Source organism: Nomia melanderi, chromosome 7 (assembly GCF_051020985.1).
Source record: "Nomia melanderi isolate GNS246 chromosome 7, iyNomMela1, whole genome shotgun sequence".
Taxonomy (NCBI): Eukaryota; Metazoa; Arthropoda; class Insecta; order Hymenoptera; family Halictidae; genus Nomia; species Nomia melanderi.
Window position 1 is genome coordinate 10,618,822 of NC_135005.1, and position 19,793 is coordinate 10,638,614.

A 19,793-nucleotide genomic window follows, 5' to 3' on the forward strand; every position below is an offset into this window, starting at 1 on the left:
TAACTAAAAACTTGCATAAGTTATTAAAACTTTACATTTAGATTAATTATACGTACATATGTGTACAAAGTATTAAATAGAATTGTATAGAAAATTGTTTTGAATATTATACACATGATTGCTTTAATGTTACAACGCATTACATTGTTATTCGTCTAGGTCACGGCAGAGACTGCGGCAGTTCTCGAGCAACAGGGCGTCAAGTGTCACCTTCGAGGAGAAACGTACGTGAAACCAAAAGGTTACGTGACAACGTACTTTGTAGGCATAGACGAGAACCGAAAGCTCCAGCGAACTGACTCTATTGAAGAGACCAGCCTGTGAACCTGTTATTAAACTGACATTTAACAGATCAACTTGCTTTGGCTACAGTCACTACAGTGGCCAATGAACCGTGTAAAGTGAGATATTAGGTATCTAGGTGAACACAGAGACGGACAGAAGATAAACCAAAGAAAATCCGAAAGACCAAAGAACTGGCGAGAAATGCAGTTGTCGGCTGTAATTCTATGTGGAATACCTCAAAGCTTACTCAAGCGATCGGGTTGCAATCAAACCTGATCGCTGGCCAAGTGATACACACTTCCGTTGCATGAGATGAATATAACATTTTAATAGTGTCTTTTTATGTGAAAATCGATGAATGATTTTATACAACGCTGTGATTTTATGTGCAACCATTGCGCGTCAAAGAAATCTAGTAACAGCGTTTTCCAATGTGTAGTAATACCACTTTCCATGCAATTGTGCTCCTGTGTAGAAACTAAAAAGTCGATATTGCAATTACTAAATGTTACATTATGTAAATGATTAGGGCGTTTATAATGTACATAAGCGTGCAAGTGTTTAAACAATGACACTTGGAAAACGCTGCTCTAAACGAAGCACAATCCAGTTGAAAGTACGATATAACAATCAGTGATAAAACACTTGCGTGAGCGGTAATTATGTTGAATGTGAAGATAGGAGAAGGATATTAGTCGATGTTTAGATATTAAAACAGTACCGAATAGTAGAAATATTTAAATACTTCAAATACAATTATTACGTGACAATTTGAAATATAATTTCGTTCTAATTGATAGTACTTGGTTGAAATTTGAATACTCAAATATGCCGAGTCAAAATGTATGCACCCGAATTTATTTAATTGATTTACATAACATTTAAGAATTCAGTCAACTAATTTCTTTTCTTCCCTTCTCCTTTATTCTGACCGTTCGCATGAATCATTTTCTGCAATCGAGAATTGGATATAGTGTTTTTGAGAGATAATCAAAACAAATATGATTGTTTATATCGGTGCATGCGAATGATAATGACGTTTTTCAACTGTATGTTAAATGTATGTATGATAATGTACCGTGATCGGTAAAAAAAAGGTAGCTAGTTCAAGATATTTATTAATGTAAACTCCTGCGGGATCATGACAGTGGACGAATGTTTTGAAAATCCATCCGTAAGGCATTATTCGTGATATAGTTGCAAATTTGTATTATTGAAGGTGCTGGTAGACCCCAAGACATAGCCTTAATCATCTGGATAACTTTAAGCTTTTTTTCATTCATGTCGAAGAAAAAAATGTCATTCAAACACGTTCATTTAGACTATTATAATTTCATTTACAATTTCTTTTCTCCATGGCGTAGGTTTTTATCATTGTTTTTTAATTTGCTTCGCGAAAATGAATATGAAAATTTTTGCTTCTTAAATGGAAATATTCCTTACGATCATAACTTTATTTTCGTATCAATTTGCGAATTTCAATTTTAATTTCCTAAAATCATTTTCTCTTATGACGATAAACGCACTCGGAAATGCAATACATGGTCGTAATCGTTATGTATTTTCATTTCGCATTTTAGGAAAATAGCACAAGAATTTTTTTATAAAGTAATTAAAACATTTTTTAAATGGTTAATTACAAATAATCTTATACTGTAATTTATATACGGCACCTATCATAAAGTCTCCTCCCTGCTCGCAAATAAACCATTGTTTTTATTTTTCTATTGATTACATTATTGGCGTGGACAACGCTCCTTTTTTCCGTGTAAATACTTTTGTATATATATTTTTTAACTGTTAGAAGTAACGACCAATGTGATTTTTCTGACGATTTGAACAAAGTATTTATTACTACGCGTATAAGATACAAATGTAATTTGTAAACAAGCATGGGAGAGCGTTGTAAAACATTCTTCGATGAAATATTTCTATGATCGAATAAAGAATCTTATAACACTAAATATTTGTCTAATTCGTTCCCTGTAATCGTAATACATCTGTCTAGAAGAAAAATGAATAAATGTCTTTACGGATAACATAATTAATATGTGAAGAATTGTATATATTACTTTCGACGTTGAACGCAACATACAAAGATTTCATTATACAGGATGCCGCGACGTAGCAACACGTCTAATTAAAGATATTTTTAGCGAAACGGAAAGGAATTAAAGGGTATAGTAAAGAATAGTTTAACATATGATGCGATATTCAATAATCGCGTGCATGCGTGTAGTAGAAATTTACAATTCTTCACGTAAAATGGACATTCTTCCAATTTTCCTACAAATGGCAGTGAGCATCGTTCCACATGCGTAGTGGCCCTGTTTTTCTCTGCGAAGTACAGTTTATCTATTCTGATGTCGCGCGTAGAATAACGTATAGGCTGTGACGAATAGTGACGGCTATATCCATTCAAGACCGACCTAACACGTTATCGATTTACGTGAAGTTTTAGTGCTTCACGTAGTGAACTTGGTACAATTTTAGGCCCGTCATCGAGGTCGATTCATAATAATCTTTTACAAAAGAAATTACTGTTTTTCCATAATAACTGTATGAGTCATTCCGTAAGTTGATCGTCCCACCGTTCATTCTGTTGACAGGAGTGTGACAACGGAGTAGATAACATTCTTTCGATGATCGAATGGTCATCGTGTGATACATTCCTGTGAATTTTTGCCATCTACGAATTTTTCGTGTCAACGTATTGAAAAAAATAGATAATTCCAATTGCAATTATCAACCGTTTTAATTATCGAGCTTTGAGAATTGTGAAAGTGACTTTTACTGCAACTGATTGCTCCAATGTGTTAACCAGCAAACAAATAACCTCTTTAAGGGGTTACTCTTTCTCTCTTTTATACAGTGGAAAGTAATTCAATAATTACTACATAGCCTAATTAAAAAATCAGTCAATATGGATATCGGGTTTTCATCGTACCACAATGGTGGTCCCGCCAGGGACCAAGATTTTACCAAATTGTCATCAACAATTGGTTCATCAATTTTAAAGATATCTCAGAGCGGTATGTATTAAAATTCTTTTCTAATTAATGTTTACGGTATTTATTTGGCTTATGTTTTGCAGTATCTTCTATGCAAAAAATGGTTAACCAGCTGGGTGGTTCAACGGATTCCCAAGAACTTCGAAATCAATTGTAAGTATTAAATTATCAGTAATAGTTATATAAAATGGAACACATACATGAATGTTGCATTTTATGATTTCTTTTAGGCATCAGATACAACATTATACACAGCAATTGGCAAAAGATACCAGCGTACATCTTAGGGACTTAGCTATAATAGCTACCAATTCAGGATCAACTAGTCCTGGAGAACAGAGGCAACGTAAAATGCTAAGGGAGCGCCTTCATGAAGAATTTACAAGCGCATTAAATTCTTTTCAAGTAAGAATATATTTATATATAAAAAAATATAATAATATGTATATTTAATTAAGATAATATATAAACAAATTTATCTTAATTTTAGACTGTACAAAGGCTTGCAGCTTCCAAGGAGAAGGAAATGGTTAGGAAAGCCAAGGCAAATGCAGGTATTGCACCATTCGGAGAGAAGAAACAGGAGACATTGATAGAATTACAAGACAGTCGTACCCAAAAGCAAATGCAACAACAGCAACTGAAAGAAGAACAAAATTTACGATTGTTAGAAGAACAAGAAGCAAGCATAAGACAAATAGAGGTACATTAATTGTTTTAAAATTATTCATTTTTTTTTTCAAATATTAGTAACATACATTGATTGTACAAATGATTATTGTTATAGAGCAATATCAGCGACATTAATCAGATCTTTAAAGATCTTGGTACTCTAGTCTATGATCAAGGAGAAATGATTGATTCCATAGAAGCTTCGGTTGAAAGGACAGTAGTATCTGTCAATGAAGCTACATCACATGTAAGGCAAGCGGGCATTTATCAGAATAAACTGCGCAAGAAAAAATGTGTACTAGTTGTTATTGGAGTAATCGTGCTTTCTATATTAATCGGAATTATAGTTTGGCAAAGTTCTTAAATTTGTTCAAATTACGAATGATAAACTCGTGCGGTAGTTGATGTTACAGGGATAGCTGCATCGTAACTGCAAGGTACCATACATTTATATACTTTCGGAAAAGGGCCCTGATTTATTTACAATTGCTTTAAAACTGTTCGAGACAAAGTATAATACTATCGAGGGGAATGAACGCAAAGAAACTTGCATCATTCTGTATCTTACTGATGACATTCTTGTAATTGTGATAATAAATGGTGCAAGATCTATTTTGCAAGTAACGTGTACAATGGCAAGTCTGAGACTGCCCTGTCCATTTGTACATTTCATCACTCATTGCATAATACTAGTTCATAAATACAAGCATAAAAATATATGCATATACACATAGATCTATTGACGGTATAGTTGTGATTAATATTCCATCTGATTTTAACAAAAATTTACTCAGAAAGTACGGAGATTCATTTTAAATATTGCCTGTGTATACTTTGAAATGAGAACCTTACGTGATATGTATGAATCTGTATGAAATGAATGTATTGATATAATCATTATATAGTATGTAAGCGTGTTCCGAACGTCCTATAAAATGTTATTAATTATATTGCGAAGAATCAATTAATAAGGGTATGTCACATGGCAGAGAATATGAACGAAGTAAGTTTATTTATTATATTTAAGAATGTTGATTTATTTTAATCAAAATGTAATAAACTATATAATACACGGTTCATTGTATGAAATTAAAAAAAAAAGTGACTATTGTATGGTTTATATTCAGTCTTGATATTTATTAAACTGTCTAAACAAAGGTTCGTCTTTAATTTTTATTAAATGATGACACGTGTCAGGTATTCAGGCATTCCTGGAATGCATCATATTTTCATGATTTTTTCTGAATATTGCTAATTTTATATTTATTACTTTTTTTGCAAATAGTTTTGAATACAAATTTTTTCAAAGAAACTTTTAAATGAACTACTGGAAATAAAAGATTTTTCTTTTTCAACTCTGTATTTCAATTTCTAATTCCAATTTGCGCGCCATATATATCGAAACGCTTTGCGATTTATCGATAAATATAAATTAGTTGCGGGATGTGCCACCTGTGTCAGGTATTCGCAATTGTACTTGTGTCCATCCGTTTGTTTGACAGTTTATAAAGGTGTTTGGTAAAAATGAAATTTTAGTCATTGTTTTGTTTGTGAATACATGTGTACTAAGCAGTTGTAAACACTCGAATAAAGGAAAAGAGAAACGCGTTGAATAAAACGCTCAACAATATAATGTTGAAATATATTTCTTTCGTAACAGTGATCATACTGGCATGTTTATCTCAGTCGGAGGTTAGGATTAAGGATTATTTTGGTTAATTGTAACAAACATATATAATCTGCATACACGATTTTAGGCACAATATGATGATAAACGATGTAAATGCATTTGTCCTAGTCTTGCATCTATGATAAATGCCACACAAGTGTCACTGGAAAGGCAAACATACATCATAAATGTTCCACCATCTCAGTGGTAATTAAAATTCCATGCATTTTAATTTAGAATTTAATCACACATCTGTTACACGTGTAGAATAAACCCAGTACTTCATTTACATTTTAATCCACAGTAATTGTGAAGGTGTTGTATTAGTAAAAGTGGGAGATCAATTAAAAGGCAAGGAAGAAATTTATTGTTCGCGATGTGATTGCAAATATGAAAATAGAAACACCACTATTATTAAAGTAAGTCTTTCAATCTGATTAATAGAAAGGATCATGAAATAATCCTTGTATTTTACAGATAGTGGTGATACTTGTTATTTGGGTTATATCTCTTTTAGTAATCTATATGTTATTCTTAATTTGTTTGGACCCGTTATTGAATAAAAGAATTCACAAAACTTCTGCAAATATTGGCTATCATGAGCATAATAATGAAGAAGTATGTTGGCATAATTTTTTATGCATAGGAACTTCGATTAATATTTTTAATATGTAAATTATTCTGATTTTGAATAGGATGACACATCCATAACTCCTGGAACATCTCACCCTATGGGAGAAAGGGGTAATGTTCTAAATCGTGTTGGCCATCAACAAGACAAATGGAAACGTCAAGTTCGAGAACAAAGACGTAACATTTATGATCGACATACCATGCTTAATTAAAGCTGTACAGCTCTGATTCTAGACAGAATTAAATATGATATATAAAAATATAAAAACCATGACATTTCTTTAAAGGCATTTACAGTTTTGTATATAATTTTCTCTCTCAATTTCTTACATCTAAATGAGAATTTAATAATACATGAACATAAATCAATTTATTAGTAAATGCCAGCAAATAAAGTTATGGTCAATGCATCAACATTGCATTGGGTACATAAATAAAACTTAATACCTTTAAGAATCATCTGATCTAGTGTATGAAATAATAAAGTATTGTATTATTTTTATTAGTAAGTGTATATACACTTTTCATAAAATATTTGTTTAAAAATAAATTGAAATACTTTATGGGATATTTTACTATTATGAGGTTTTAATATTACTGCTTCTCTAGGATTCACAGTAAAAATATATTTTAAATTAGTATGTTAATTCTAATTTAAATTTAATTTATATGAAAATTAATATTTATTTAAATTTTATATAACTATAAATTATTTTAATATTAGAAGTAATTAATGTGGGGAATCATTTGGATGGTGGTAACTCTTTTTCTTTTAGTGTTGTGTCAATTGCATGTTGAATTGAATCATATAGTGTTAAAACTAATGCTCCACCAGTACCTCTAAGCATATTTGAAACTGACCCTTTAAAAAAGGCCCCAACTCCTTCAGCTTTAGCTGTTTTCATCCAACAATCCAATGTACTTTTATACATCATCTCTGTTTTACTAAGCCCTGATTGCATCATCATGCGTCTTCTAACTGTATCAAAAGGATATGATATAAATCCAGCCACTGTTGTCACTACCTACAAACATTCCGTGAAGTTTTATCCAATTGCTTATACACTGTTTCCAAATATAATTTACCTGTGCAATTAAAAAGTTAATATACAATGGAGTGTTCTTTGGATCAGGCAGCATGCTTTTTGAAGTATCATAGAGACCAAAGTATGCTGCTCTGTAAATAACAATTCCTTGAACACTGACATTAAAGCCACGATATAAACCAATAAAGCCATCCGTTTTGAAAATCTTTGCTATACAATCACCTAAACCTTTAAATTCTCTTTTATCTGCTTTGCCAATATCCGCAGCCAATCTATTAAAATAAATCCGTGAATATATTGTTTAAAGTTGAAAACAAGTGTACATAATACCTTGTACGAGCAAAGTCAAGTGGATAAACAAAAACAAGAGATGTTGCTCCAGCAGCTCCACCAGATGCCAAATTTCCAGCGAACTGTTTCCAAAATGCATCTTTTGGTACACCTCCCAAAAATAAAGTTTTGAATTTATCTTTAAACGCGAAATTTAATGCTTGAGTTGGAAAATATCGTATTACATTAGCTAAATTGCCTCTCCAGAAGCTGAGAAAACCAGTTTCTTTGGGTATACGGACAAATGCATCCAGCATACCTAACAATATAAAATGAAAATTAAATAGTAGTTTTTTTTTAGATTAAATATTTTAATAGATTAGAAGTACAATAAGAAGTATATTAAATTGTAGGTGAAAACATACCCTTGTATCGGTCTTCTGGACGTATTTGTTTTGAAGTAGATTGTACTTGTAGCAAAAGTTTCACCCTTTCTAAGGGTGCAACTACAGTTTTTGAAACGGCTGCAGATATTCCGCCGGCTAAAAAATCTACTAAAAAAGTCTGATAGGTATCCATATTATATGCTATGTAATAATTTTCAGAGAATGTTATCCTTGGAAACGAATGGTAATACAAAAACATAAAATTGTCTTAAATTCAAGATCATAATGTCACTTTATAAATAGTTATTGTTTCATAAAGCATAATTCAAATACGTTGAAGAAAATTTGTAGCAAATCATTAATTCACATTTGACACGAGCCTCCTCACTACGGTTTAGATTATTAGTTCTATTGTTTTCTATTTTTATCGTTTCCTCGTGACAATAGGGTGGGTAAATTAATAAACAACGAACTTAATTTTAACGTTTAATCGCTTTACATAAAATTGAATCTTTCTTATCAATTTAAGGCGTTCAATTGGTCATACAAATTTATTCATCAAAGCTCTCAAACATGATTCAAGAACTATGACTATCATTCTTGTTTTCGTACAAAGAGTTAGATCACAGTAAATTCTAGCTAAACTCGACGCAAAATATATTAATGCATTTCGAAGTGTTAGAAATGTAAATGAAGATTCATGTAAAGATATTTAAACTTCGGGGACTAGACATAATTACTTAACATCAAACCACATTCAATGAACGAGTGTCAAATTTTACTTTCTTTTCTAAAGCGGTCATACTCATTAATTATATAAATATAATCGGAAGGTACGTATAGCATAGCTGGAGGAATGTTTCGGCAATGGCAAAGTTTATATACGCGTGGACAAAACTGGACCATCGTTGGTCAATATCAGATTCAAAAAGATATATTTTCATATTTTTTTCCTATTCTCATCTAAGTGCATAAAATATTAATTAAAAGAATGTTTTTAATAAAAAATAAAATCTTTATATAACATATATTAAGACATAAAAATAATATTTTGTTACAACTAATATATAATTTTGGTTAAAAAATAATATACATTCACTGCCTCTGCTATTCAGGTATGTACAGCTATCTATTGCGTTCGAATAAAACATGAATCTTGTGCGAATATATTCGAAATCTGTAATCTATTTTCGAGACTGTATACTGTATTACCAATTCGAATTTACTCATAGTTATAATATTTATTCAAAATTGGCACAAATCGAAATTCACATATTACATTTAAATAAGTGGCAGTGAAGGTACCGAATTCGTTATTCAACGAAACGTCATGAAGTTAAAACTAATAAATTGACTCTAATATGCAAGAGCATATTGAAAATAAATGTATGTATCAAAGACTCATGAAATATTTCATACAAGTACGACTGTGGTCAGAAAATGTTCAAAAGTTGTCATGGACTGTGTTTACGCAGCGTGAATGCACTGAAAAAAAGAAGTCATAAATGTACTTTCTTCTGTTAATGCAATATATACATATGAATTTAAATAATCATACCTTTGCGATATCCACGCCTGTTAAATTTTCCACTAAGTCTGGTACACGTGTTACAATATTAAGAACTTCTTTTGTTAATTTCTCTGCTCCAATAGTTCCATTTCCACTAGAAACCATCGTTATTTTCTTTGCCTGGGCTAAAGGTGCTGCAACTTCAGCAGCAACCTATAAAATATGTTCAAATCAGTATTCTAATCACATACGCAAGTAAAAGTTTTAAACAATTTCAAAGAAGTTCTTATGTCTAATAAGAAATTAAATCTAATGTTAAAATTACCTTTGGAAGAGTGTCAAGCATCATATCTATCATAGCTGCAGTCTTGTATTCATTCCAAGCGGCAGCCTTCTTTGTCATTTGTTCTGCTTCAGCTTTAGCCTTTGCATCAGTAGCAAAAGCCTCTGCATCACCTCGAATTCTTATGGCTTCTGCTTCTGCCTGAGCTTCCATTACTAAACGCAGTTTATTAGCTTCAGCTAATTTTTCTAATCTGCAAATATTTATAGTAGCTTAAAAAAATGTCTTCACATATCTCAACATTTTCTAAAATGATATATTTCCCATTTCAAAGAAAGTAATATGACTACCTTCACTGTAGGAACTACTTAAAGTGAGATGTACAATACCTGTATTTTTCTGCATCAGCTGGACGTCGTACAGTAGCATCCAATTCCCTTTCTCGTCTTAACATTTCCTGTTCTTGCACAGCTATTTCTTGTGCTCGTTCTACCACCTTTACCTGCATCTGCTCCTCCATAATCCTTTGTTTGGTTTTAGTAGTTTGTAATTCAAATGCCATTTCTGCTTCTGCTTTCTAAAAATGTTACGTAATATTTAATAAAAAAATTAAAAATATTCTTTTAATTAAAAACAGAACTCCGCAACACACTTTAGTTTGCACTTCGACGTCATAAGCGGCTTTTTTTAATTCAAAATCTCGTTGCGCTTTGGCAATTTCGGTGTCATTTAGAAAGCGTGCAGCCATTCGTTGCTCTTCAGCAATGGCCTCGCGAATTTGGGCGTCCCTACGGGCTTCTGCTTCTCCAATTCTCGCATCCCGTTTTACCTCAGCGGTTCGCGCCATTCCAAGAGCTTTCAGATATCCCTATAAACAATTAATAAACATTAAATGGTACATAACAAATAGAATTTATGCTATTTTACCATTAAAAGTCTTTGAATGATAACACTGATATCAACATTTAATTTTGATACAGCCTGAATTAAACACAAAGGCGGCATACAATGAGAAATGTCACATACATGTAAATGACACATATTTGCAAATGTGTTCAGTAAACTTGTGCTACCATTAAAGCAAGCACTTGAAATATCATCCTCTAAGTCACTTATTATTTAAGTATTAACAATTTTCACTAACATTATCCGAACAGCAGTGCATTGGCATTATATGTAGTGATAAAACATAATTTGAACGTACCTTTGCCCCCTGCAAGTAGCAAAACAAAAATGTTCAATATTTACTACATACAAGATTGAACTACATTAACTGTTATTAATAAAGGTTACTTATAAATGTACAACCAGTTAAAGGGGGACTTGCAGTAGTATGTAAACTATTGATATTAAACAAAGTACACAAAATTGTATTGTAAAATTTTAAATTTTGCATTTGTTCTGCATAAAATTCTTCTTCCATTGTTGAACGTAAAAATATTGATTTGTTTAAAGGAGAAAAAAATAAACTTACTTCCTCATCTCGAATATCTTTTAATGTGTAGGACACAACAGTGATTCCCATATTGACCAAATCGCTGCTAGCTACTTCAAAAACTTCCTTGCTGAATTTTTTACGATCTTTGTATATCTCCTATGACACAGAAGTCAAGTAAATTAAATGAGGTCAATGGTATGCTCTCTTGTAATAGATCAATTAAACTACTACTATGTCATATTTGCTATACCTCTACAGTCATGCTTCCCATTATTGCTCGTTGGTGTCCTTCTAGAGTAACAAGGGCAATGTTATGAATTTCTTCTTCCGATTTTCCCAGAAATTGTTCACACGCGGCAGAAAGCATTTCTTCATTTTGTCCCTGTATTTTCACCTTTGAACATATTAAAAAACATTATTATACATCAGAATTACACATCATCTTTGACATTTATAAAGTGCTTTGTGTACGAGTCTCATTTAAATCTGTTTTTAAAGCAATAGATTTTGAAATAACTTTTTTTAATCAAAAATTTCTGAAATTTTATTGATTTTATTTATTACCTGTGCAATTCCTGTCACAGATATTGGTACCCCTTGACATGTATACACTGTTGGACTTTCTACTTGTAAAGTCATAGTGTTCAATGAAATTCTAAAAGAAAAACATAAAATTTATGTAAAAAAATATATTCATAAGAAAAAATAATTCTGCATTTATTTTTAATTAATATACTTACTTTTGTACTTGCTGTACAATAGGCCAGACAAATACTCGGCCGCCGGGCACCAAAAGGGGTTTGCTGTAGCAGCATCCTTAAAAAAAAGTGAATCGAAAATAAGACGGAAATCAATGAGGAAAAACTTAACACAACAAGGCCAAGAGTTACAGTATATACATAATTCGTCTCAGCATTTCATATTTACGTTTGAAAGATAAATTTAATAAGCTAAGGAGATAATAAAAACATAAAAAGAAGCAATTTGTTAATGACAATGTAAAATTAACATGCTATAATCGATAATATGATCGCAATTAATTTTTCCGCGTATTTATGAACCAAATAGTACAAATCAATTAATTGACACGACACTCCTTCCATGTCGATTCATTCAAAGCGTGTGTAACGCGAATAGTTCATTAAAAAAAAGCATGCATATAATTACCTGAAACTACAAGGGCCTCATTTGGGCCGCAAGTAACGAATCCACAGCTCATGGTCACAGTTGTAAAGAAAAACAATAGTTGCCGCGAATTTAAAGGGATCGAATTTCAACGTAATCCCTCTACAGTCAATTGACGTCGCTACGATGTCGTCATTCTAAGCGATAGTATCCAAGCTTATGCCGAGTTTACAATATCCTGCAATGAATCGCGCTACTCCCAAAATCATCCCTTCCCTTTATTAGGATATTTTGATCAAATAGCAGATAAATTGAGAATTTCCTCTTACGCTTTGATATTTTGAAATAAGCAAAATTTGTAGACAATATATTTTAATGATTTTAAATGAGATGGAATTAATGAAATTTTAGTAGCTTGCAGAAACAGAAGAAGCTTTAAATATTTTTACAACTTGTACTCTAAAATAGATATTGCATATGCAATAAACTTTAATATGAAACTATAAGAAGGGATAATATTTAAAATATTTTCTGAGATAATACAAACTGTATCTATATTTACATGTGCAATTTTATTACATTCAAAGTTATTGACTTATTACCTATGTACATATAAATAACGTATATAGCAAAGAAGTACATAATTATTGCATATTTTACAAGTCACTTTAGAATCTTCTAAATTGCTTTTTGAATCTTTCATAGTGATAATCATCTGTTGCTTTCTCTCCATTGTCTTTTCGTTTTCCTTTAGGATCATCTCTGGGTGCTATCACTTTCTTTTTATCAGCGGATTCTTGTTTTGATTTTTGAAGATCCGGATCTTCTATATTAACTAAAAAAATAGAGCATATTACTTTTCTGTCTTATTGTAATTGTCTTTGTAAATGGAGATGAAATGAATGTAATCATACATCTGTTATGTTGTACAAAATTCACAGCCATATTTGTTGGCACAAACTGTGAAGGACCATCTTTCTTTCTATGTCTATCCCAAAGTAACTTCAATTTAGCTTCTTCTGTAGCTTCAATATTGCGAATTTTTGCTCTAAAGTAAATAAGTTTTATATAAAAACTATAGATTTTACAAAACTTGTTAGAATAAAAGTATATATTAAAAAAATCATACTCTATTCCAAGATCTACTTCTGGGATACCAGACAACATTTGATTTGAAAGCATTTCTTCACTTCTGTGTGCTGAACTTTGCCTTAAATGTTCAGGTACAGCTTGTAATGCTGCTTCTTCCGGAGAACAATATGATCCTTTTTCATTGTTGGATCCATTCTCTGATTTACCTTCAGTTTTACTCTTCCTCTTTGATAGTTCTTCTTCAATATACTTTACCCTATTAATATGCAAGAATACATTAAATAACATAAAAGAATCTATAAAACATATTTATACATACATTTCTTCATCTTCATCTCGCTTGTTAGTCTCTGCATTGAACTGTGTGCCGATTCCTGTTTCATATGCATCATTTTGTTTTAGTTTTGTATTCTTCAATGCAGTCATGTTTACCATACCTCCAGATTTTACATTAAAAGGATCTGACTAAAAAAACTTTTGTTGTTACCACAATAATTTGTTGAAATTGACTCTTAATTAGTTTAGCTACAAAACTTACAGTAATTACATCAGGTGTTACATTTTCTCCAAGTGCTAGACCAACAACATTTACACCCTTTGGACGTTCTCGTAGCTTTTGTATAATTTTTAAATCTTCAACTTTTTCTCTAAAAAAGTCATATTCACTGTTACTAGATAATTTTTGTGAAAATATTTTGATCTTAATGCATGTTTGTTATAAAATATCATAAATTATATTTTTCATATACAAAATTTCGACCAACCTGACAGAGGCTTCTTCGTTTTCATTATCATCTTCATCCGAAGAAACTTGTCTTTTTCTTAACGGTTTCTTTGATTTCTTCTTAAATTGAATTTTCGTTATGCTTTCTTCTGTATTATTCATCTGGATTAAAACAAATGATTTATAAAGTGAAATTATGTTATTCCTTTATATAGAAAACACTTATATAAATATATATTAATAACCTTACGTTTCGAAGTATTTAATTACAGCAACATCAATAACACTTTAACGTAAACAGAATTATAGGTTAACATTAACCTAAGATCAACAAATCAAGTATACACTTATGACGACATGTTTTATTTTTCAGGACTGGTTTAGGATCCGTACCACTAGATTCCGCTAGTGGTCTAGGTCATGTGAAGCCCTACTCTTAATAAGGAAGAAATCTTCTTTACCCAAACGGAGATGTACAAATAAATAGATACTCAACATATCTTAAATCTGTGTTGTCAATTTTATAAATTGAATGTATGGTCACAGACGAGTCCTCATCTTTAATAGAAGCATTTACTATAAAAAAGTATTTAAATGTAATTAAAATTAAATGAACCTAACCCAATAAAACGAATTGATTTCTGGTAATACTGTACACGAGTATATCATTATAAACCAAACACAGAACAATATCATTTAAGAAAGAACTCTCATTTGTTTAAAATGGTGTATTAAATCGATCGGAGGGTGGCAAGTATTTTGACCGTCGATATAGTAGATTGACCGCGTATAGCCACTCATTTTAAGTTTTTCAATAAATATATTATCGTTTTAACATAAATTATCCATCGATATAATAGTCATACTCCAAATTAACTTACTTTACAAGCATATTTTTGTTGATTGAATATATTTTTTATAGCATTAATATGAAGATAAGAGTAAGTATGTATCGAATTCTTACAATACTTAATTAGATATACCTACACATGAAAAATGTAATTCGTAAATTCTGACTACATATTTTACAAAATAAATCTTTTTTTTAAATATTTTACATTCAAAAATATATTTTTTTATTTATCTTGTTCTAACACATATTATTTTTGAAATGAAGATTTTTATTATACTTTTAGAAAATGTTTGTTATGTAAACGTTATTTTATTGATTTTTAAGATCTAAAAGATACGTATCTGTTAAGAATTCATATCAAAGCTACTCTTATCAGTACTTTTTGAAACACTTTTATATGCTATCTATTTTTGCAATCTTGCCTTCGCTCGATTCAAGTTTTATTAATTACGTTCATAGTTGCACAAAAGTTGTTTCAAAAAATTTGCAGGAAGAAATTAGTTAAAATATTCAAGAGTAAATTATATAACGCTTTAAATTAATACTTTAATATTTGTAATATTAATTAAATAAACAGAAAACAAGAATAGTGCTGACGTATAAAGGTTTATCTTATGTATGATTTAGAATTGATCACTTCACGTGAAAGGTGGTATAGTATAGTACGTGTATCCTGTTATGCTGAGATTACTGTTTTGAAGATTATTAAGAACATAACCTAAATAATACGATTCAAAGTGTGCAATAATATCTCAATCAGTATTTTATTCGTAAAAAAAATAATATGAATACGAATTTTTAACTTGCTCTTTGCAGAATGTGGTTCAAGAAGGTTTCTAAAGATTTAAATGGCATGGTTCGGCTTTTATGAAAACATAACCAAATGACAGCTCTCAAGCAAGTATGTAAAGTCACATAGATGACCCACTAAATTATTGAAGAAATTATTATTAATCTTTATTTATTTCCAGATATATTATAACAATCAATATATAATAATAATTGTAAATTGATTTTTAAATATTATATATTTTTGTTTCCATTACATTTATTTATATATTTGAACACATCAGAAACAAAAGCATAAGAATGTAAATAAAAGTTTTAATTTCAATTTGGTAACATTTTTGATATGATATATTTTTAATATGGTTAACAACAAAGATTAATATTCCTATTAAGACTCTATGCCTATGAGAATATATACAAATGTAAATTTATGTACATAACATCATTGTTTTTAAATGTACATTGGGTTTTGTTACATTGTATATTAAGAATACACATGTCACTTAATTGTGTAAATATCACGTAAAAAATATATATGTGATAAAAAGTTTTTGAAGTATCATTATAAATTGTGGGAATGGGCAATTGTTTGTGTAAAGATACATCAGAAGAACATGAGGTATATAATGAACAGAATCATGCAGAGGCTGAAAATACTGTGTTTTCCGAATCTAGTATAGGCACAACAGCATCTGGTAGTGTAACTTATGTACGTTTAAATTTTCCAAATTCTGCTAATATTGATAAATTGGTGCTTGAAACATTAAAAGTTAGTGGTTCTCTTGTTGATAAGTAAGTATTGTTAAATGAAAATCATTTTATATAAATATTCATGCATGTAATTGATACCATAAAATGTTTACATCTATCTAGTGAGCAAGATCCACCACCCGCAATGGTGAAATTACGTATAATTGCTGATAAAGGGGATGGATGGATACAAGTAATAAATTCAATGGTTAATGTTATTCCCATGCATAATCCGTTAGGTCCTTCAGTTATTACTCTTCTCTTAGATGATTGTCCATTACCTTCAAAGGTACATTTGCATTATTTCATTTTATCTCTAACATTTAGAACTATTCACAAGATTATTTTATTTTTTTAGGAATCAGTCTTACGACTATCACTTATGTTTCAATTATATCAAAAACTTGGAAATGTACATACCACTGCAACTCAACAACGTAACATTTGTGTTGTACTGGGTTGCATAGCTGAAAAATTGGCTGGTCCTAGCAGTATTGCAATTTTATCTGATGTAACTTTAGACTATCTTGTCTCAAATCTTGTAAGTTTATACAGCCATTATTGCACAAAAAAGAATATATTTTATAAGTTCTCTTATGTTTTTAGTTTTTATATCATTTCAGAGAGAAGATAGTGATCCTTATGTGGTATTATATTCGTTAATAGCTTTGGAAAAATTTGCACAGACAAGTGAGTACTAACTTTAATAATTTGCGCTTAGTTGAAATTCTTGCACTAAGATATTCTAAATAAAGTGAACTTTTAAATAAAATATATATTTTAATAGGTGAAAATAAAATAACTATCAAAAAACGATTAATGGCAGAAAAACCTAACCCACTGCTAGAATTGGAGAAATGGGTGACAGAGACTCATTATGTGCGCAGACAAGTAGGATTTTGTGCACAGTGGTGTTTAGACAACTTATGTAAATATTCGTAGACTTACATTATACATAATATTATTAAAGAATGTGAGAACAGTTAGTTATAGAAACTAATTTTATGATTTTAGTTTTGATGGAAGGTAGGAAATACTCTCATGATTCGATTGATATGACTGGTATTAATGTTATGCTAAACACAAAGGATGTAAGTGAGTACCTGAAAATATCACCTAATGGTTTAGAAGTAAGTTCAATTGATACAACACATTTTCTCCATGCATCATTTTTGTATCATGATACATTTTATTTTACAAAAATTTTAGGCTCGATGTGATGCATATTCGTTCGAAAGTGTAAGATGTACATTTCAAGTAGATTCAGGTACTTGGTATTATGAAACTCTACTAATAACTGCGGGAGTAATGCAAATTGGTTGGGCTACAAAGGATAGCACATTTTTAAATCATGTCAGTTTTTAATTTAAATGTACATACATAAGAACTATGCAAAAAGCAATTTAATCATTCTGTGTTCTAACTTTAGGAAGGATATGGCATAGGTGATGATGAATTTTCTTTGGCCTATGATGGTTGTCGTAGAGTAATATGGTATAATGCAACGAGTGAAAAATATTATGATAGACCATGTTGGAAAGCTGGTGATATTTTGGGTTGTTTACTAGACTTGAACAAATTAGAAATTATATTCTCTATAAATGGTGTACCATTAAAACCTTGTGTCCAAGTATTCAAAACAGTGAGGTATGCAAATATTCCTTTGTCAAAGATATTTTAGCATAAAGATAAGTAATGTAACAATGTATATTGTAAATATTTTAGATCCGGATTTTTTGCTGCAGCCAGTTTTATGTCATTCCAACAATGTCTTTTTAATTTTGGAAATGTCCCATTTCAATATCCTCCCACTGATCGCGAATATCAAAAATTCAATGATTATGCTTCTTTGAAACCGGAGGATAAAATTGTGCTTCCTAGACATATTTACTTAGATCAACTGAGGAAACTTAGCGTCAGAGAAGACTCATGTACACTGTGTTTTGACCAAAGAGCTTCGGTGAGATTATTGCCATGCAATCACAGGTAATCTATCTGCATTTATACATATATGGAGATATGTAGATATTAATTTATAATATTCGAACCCAAATATTGATGTAGCTAAAAGATACATGATATAGGATGTAAATTATAAATACTCTTTCAGAGGGTTTTGCCAAATGTGTTCGGTTCAACTTGTAGAGTGTCCAATGTGCAGGGCTACAATTGAAGAAGTAGCTCTGGATAATACATGACACCCTTTAGCATATCAGCACTTCTGAATACTCTTCCACAACCCTTTCCATATTACACAATTCTCAGGAACTGTCACAAGATAATCACAACTACAACACACCTGGTGCATTGTGTACTGGACATCATTATATTGTTTTGTGCATTTGTTTGCTTACAATACAGTATTTTAAATCAAGAGAAGGACTTCAAATCTATCACAGAAGGCACGGCTGCATATCAATGCATCATATTTCTAAGGTGCATTATAAATATCACTTTCAGTTATGTACATGTAATATATGAATTATTGTACTGGAAATTCAGAGCACATAGAAATTTTATCGAATGTCCGTTGATTGCGCGACCTATTTTTTCTAGGTTTTACGTATATACAATTTGCATTTAATTAAATATATCAAAGATAATATAATGAGAATAAAATTAAAATATTTTTTTTACACTGTAGACAATGAGAAAAACATTTGCAATTTAAATTTAAATTGCAACCACTGTATGTTGTATATTTCCAATTAAATACTTGTGACTGGTTCACAAATATGTAGAAACTATTTTGTCCATGAACTTGAGGTTCTTCTCTCTTAAATTATGAAAGTCTGCATTACCTGTTAACTGTTGTTAACTCTTGTCAATACTGACAAGCAAGTACTTAAATTTGCGCTATAAACTAAGATTAATCTTTTAGGGAATTGCAAAATACTGATATCTTGTAGTATATATTGAAAAAAAAAATATATATATATACATATATATGTGTATATACATATATAAGCTCCTATTAAATTCTTGTGGAGATATAAAATGCTATCATATGTATAACTTTGCAAAACTTTTCTAAGAACTCTGTTGATTTTCATTTATAACAACCTATCCTAAATGTTAGGATACTATTTATGTATTAAATGTATAAATCACATGTTGTTCTATATTTTTTGTACTCTTGTTCCAAAAAAAATTTATTGCTGCGTAATAGACTAAAGATTTGATCATCACAATTTTGTAATTACTTCAAACAAATTCAGCATCTCTCAAAATCGATTCAAAGATTTATTACCTTACCT

The 19,793-nt window shown here is 30.5% G+C and overlaps 7 protein-coding genes across 17 annotated transcripts in view; 4 read left to right on the top strand and 3 right to left on the bottom strand.

Moving 5' to 3' along the window:
• ACXD (Adenylyl cyclase X D) overlaps positions 1-2,254 on the top strand; it is a 30,513-nt gene extending 28,259 nt beyond the window's left edge. For all 6 annotated transcript variants that reach the window (XM_031990907.2, XM_031990909.2, XM_076369520.1 and 3 more), the window contains one exon: positions 160-2,254. In XM_031990907.2, the coding sequence (XP_031846767.1) occupies positions 160-324 (165 nt within the window). In that variant the 3' untranslated portion in view covers positions 325-2,254. The remainder of the gene's footprint in view (positions 1-159) is intronic.
• A 339-nt stretch (positions 2,255-2,593) lies between these two features.
• On the top strand, positions 2,594-5,125 carry Syx7 (syntaxin 7). 2 transcript variants are annotated; one of them, XM_031990918.2, is made up of 6 exons: positions 2,594-2,791; positions 2,895-3,317; positions 3,380-3,449; positions 3,527-3,701; positions 3,787-3,999; positions 4,084-5,125. In XM_031990918.2, the coding sequence occupies exons 2-6, from the start codon at positions 3,209-3,211 to the stop codon at positions 4,330-4,332; spliced, it is 816 nt and encodes a 271-aa protein (XP_031846778.1). In that variant the 5' UTR covers positions 2,594-2,791; positions 2,895-3,208; the 3' UTR covers positions 4,333-5,125. The 2 variants fall into 2 exon arrangements, with proteins under 2 accessions (XP_031846778.1, XP_031846779.1); XM_031990919.2 differs by having other exon boundaries at positions 2,598-2,766.
• A 277-nt stretch (positions 5,126-5,402) lies between these two features.
• On the top strand, positions 5,403-6,838 carry LOC116433144 (uncharacterized protein CG1161). Its single transcript, XM_031990921.2, has 5 exons — positions 5,403-5,660; positions 5,726-5,844; positions 5,942-6,056; positions 6,115-6,255; positions 6,333-6,838. Exons 1-5 carry the CDS (start codon positions 5,601-5,603, stop codon positions 6,480-6,482), a joined length of 585 nt encoding a protein of 194 aa, XP_031846781.1. The 5' UTR covers positions 5,403-5,600; the 3' UTR covers positions 6,483-6,838.
• A 174-nt stretch (positions 6,839-7,012) lies between these two features.
• Positions 7,013-8,331, bottom strand: LOC116433141 (ADP,ATP carrier protein 2-like). The gene is made up of 4 exons (XM_031990916.2): positions 8,012-8,331; positions 7,647-7,905; positions 7,357-7,588; positions 7,013-7,295 (listed from the first exon to the last, which is right to left on the bottom strand). The coding sequence occupies exons 1-4, from the start codon at positions 8,229-8,231 to the stop codon at positions 7,014-7,016; spliced, it is 993 nt and encodes a 330-aa protein (XP_031846776.2). The 5' UTR covers positions 8,232-8,331; the 3' UTR covers position 7,013.
• A 114-nt stretch (positions 8,332-8,445) lies between these two features.
• LOC116433140 (flotillin-1) lies at positions 8,446-12,540 on the bottom strand. Its single transcript, XM_031990915.1, has 10 exons — positions 12,371-12,540; positions 11,944-12,019; positions 11,768-11,858; positions 11,454-11,597; positions 11,240-11,359; positions 10,418-10,633; positions 10,155-10,342; positions 9,808-10,018; positions 9,531-9,695; positions 8,446-9,457 (listed from the first exon to the last, which is right to left on the bottom strand). The coding sequence occupies exons 1-10, from the start codon at positions 12,420-12,422 to the stop codon at positions 9,440-9,442; spliced, it is 1,281 nt and encodes a 426-aa protein (XP_031846775.1). The 5' UTR covers positions 12,423-12,540; the 3' UTR covers positions 8,446-9,439.
• Positions 12,541-12,874: 334 nt separating this feature from the next.
• On the bottom strand, positions 12,875-14,559 carry LOC116433121 (splicing factor C9orf78). Of its 2 annotated transcripts, none has more exons than XM_031990882.2 (7): positions 14,390-14,551; positions 14,185-14,306; positions 13,959-14,067; positions 13,740-13,885; positions 13,458-13,676; positions 13,243-13,376; positions 12,875-13,163 (listed from the first exon to the last, which is right to left on the bottom strand). In XM_031990882.2, the coding sequence occupies exons 2-7, from the start codon at positions 14,304-14,306 to the stop codon at positions 12,997-12,999; spliced, it is 897 nt and encodes a 298-aa protein (XP_031846742.1). In that variant the 5' UTR covers positions 14,390-14,551; the 3' UTR covers positions 12,875-12,996. The 2 variants fall into 2 exon arrangements, with proteins under 2 accessions (XP_031846742.1, XP_031846741.1); XM_031990881.2 differs by having other exon boundaries at positions 12,877-13,163; positions 14,395-14,559.
• An 814-nt stretch (positions 14,560-15,373) lies between these two features.
• Positions 15,374-19,717, top strand: LOC116433087 (RING finger and SPRY domain-containing protein 1). 4 transcript variants are annotated; one of them, XM_031990809.2, is made up of 12 exons: positions 15,375-15,734; positions 15,814-15,898; positions 15,969-16,578; positions 16,660-16,825; positions 16,895-17,077; positions 17,160-17,226; positions 17,324-17,464; positions 17,551-17,666; positions 17,746-17,889; positions 17,966-18,183; positions 18,262-18,522; positions 18,647-19,715. In XM_031990809.2, exons 3-12 carry the CDS (start codon positions 16,364-16,366, stop codon positions 18,732-18,734), a joined length of 1,599 nt encoding a protein of 532 aa, XP_031846669.1. In that variant the 5' UTR covers positions 15,375-15,734; positions 15,814-15,898; positions 15,969-16,363; the 3' UTR covers positions 18,735-19,715. The 4 variants fall into 4 exon arrangements, with proteins under 4 accessions (XP_031846671.1, XP_031846670.1, XP_031846669.1 ...); XM_031990808.2 differs by having other exon boundaries at positions 15,375-15,659; XM_031990811.2 differs by lacking the exon at positions 15,969-16,578 and having other exon boundaries at positions 15,374-15,734; positions 18,647-19,717.
• Positions 19,718-19,793: the final 76 nt, after the last annotated feature.

Bases quoted from the DNA above. Each gene is read 5' to 3' on its own strand.
- LOC116433121 (XM_031990882.2), bottom strand. From the start codon at position 14,306: ATGAATAATACAGAAGAAAGCATAACGAAAATTCAATTTAAGAAGAAA. The intron at 14,068-14,184 runs GTTGGTCGAAAT...TGACTTTTTTAG, and splicing joins AACGAAGAAGCCTCTGTCAG to AGAAAAAGTTGAAGATTTAA. The intron at 13,377-13,457 runs GTATGATTTTTT...TATTTACTTTAG, and splicing joins GAAGTAGATCTTGGAATAGA to AGCAAAAATTCGCAATATTG.
- LOC116433140 (XM_031990915.1), bottom strand. From the start codon at position 12,422: ATGAGCTGTGGATTCGTTACTTGCGGCCCAAATGAGGCCCTTGTAGTT. The intron at 11,598-11,767 runs GTAATAAATAAA...ATATGTTCAAAG, and splicing joins CTGTGACAGGAATTGCACAG to GTGAAAATACAGGGACAAAA. The intron at 10,343-10,417 runs GTGTGTTGCGGA...TAACATTTTTAG, and splicing joins ACGTCGAAGTGCAAACTAAA to AAAGCAGAAGCAGAAATGGC.
- LOC116433087 (XM_031990809.2), top strand. From the start codon at position 16,364: ATGGGCAATTGTTTGTGTAAAGATACATCAGAAGAACATGAGGTATAT. The intron at 17,078-17,159 runs GTAAGTTTATAC...ATATCATTTCAG, and splicing joins ACTATCTTGTCTCAAATCTT to AGAGAAGATAGTGATCCTTA. The intron at 18,523-18,646 runs GTAATCTATCTG...ATACTCTTTCAG, and splicing joins TTATTGCCATGCAATCACAG to AGGGTTTTGCCAAATGTGTT.
- Syx7 (XM_031990918.2), top strand. From the start codon at position 3,209: ATGGATATCGGGTTTTCATCGTACCACAATGGTGGTCCCGCCAGGGAC. The intron at 3,318-3,379 runs GTATGTATTAAA...TATGTTTTGCAG, and splicing joins TTTAAAGATATCTCAGAGCG to TATCTTCTATGCAAAAAATG. The intron at 4,000-4,083 runs GTACATTAATTG...TTATTGTTATAG, and splicing joins CAAGCATAAGACAAATAGAG to AGCAATATCAGCGACATTAA.
- LOC116433141 (XM_031990916.2), bottom strand. From the start codon at position 8,231: ATGTTTTTGTATTACCATTCGTTTCCAAGGATAACATTCTCTGAAAAT. The intron at 7,906-8,011 runs GTATGTTTTCAC...TTATATTGTTAG, and splicing joins TCCAGAAGACCGATACAAGG to GTATGCTGGATGCATTTGTC. The intron at 7,296-7,356 runs GTAAATTATATT...GAATGTTTGTAG, and splicing joins TTAACTTTTTAATTGCACAG to GTAGTGACAACAGTGGCTGG.
- LOC116433144 (XM_031990921.2), top strand. From the start codon at position 5,601: ATGTTGAAATATATTTCTTTCGTAACAGTGATCATACTGGCATGTTTA. The intron at 5,845-5,941 runs GTAATTAAAATT...TTTAATCCACAG, and splicing joins AATGTTCCACCATCTCAGTG to TAATTGTGAAGGTGTTGTAT. The intron at 6,256-6,332 runs GTATGTTGGCAT...GATTTTGAATAG, and splicing joins ATGAGCATAATAATGAAGAA to GATGACACATCCATAACTCC.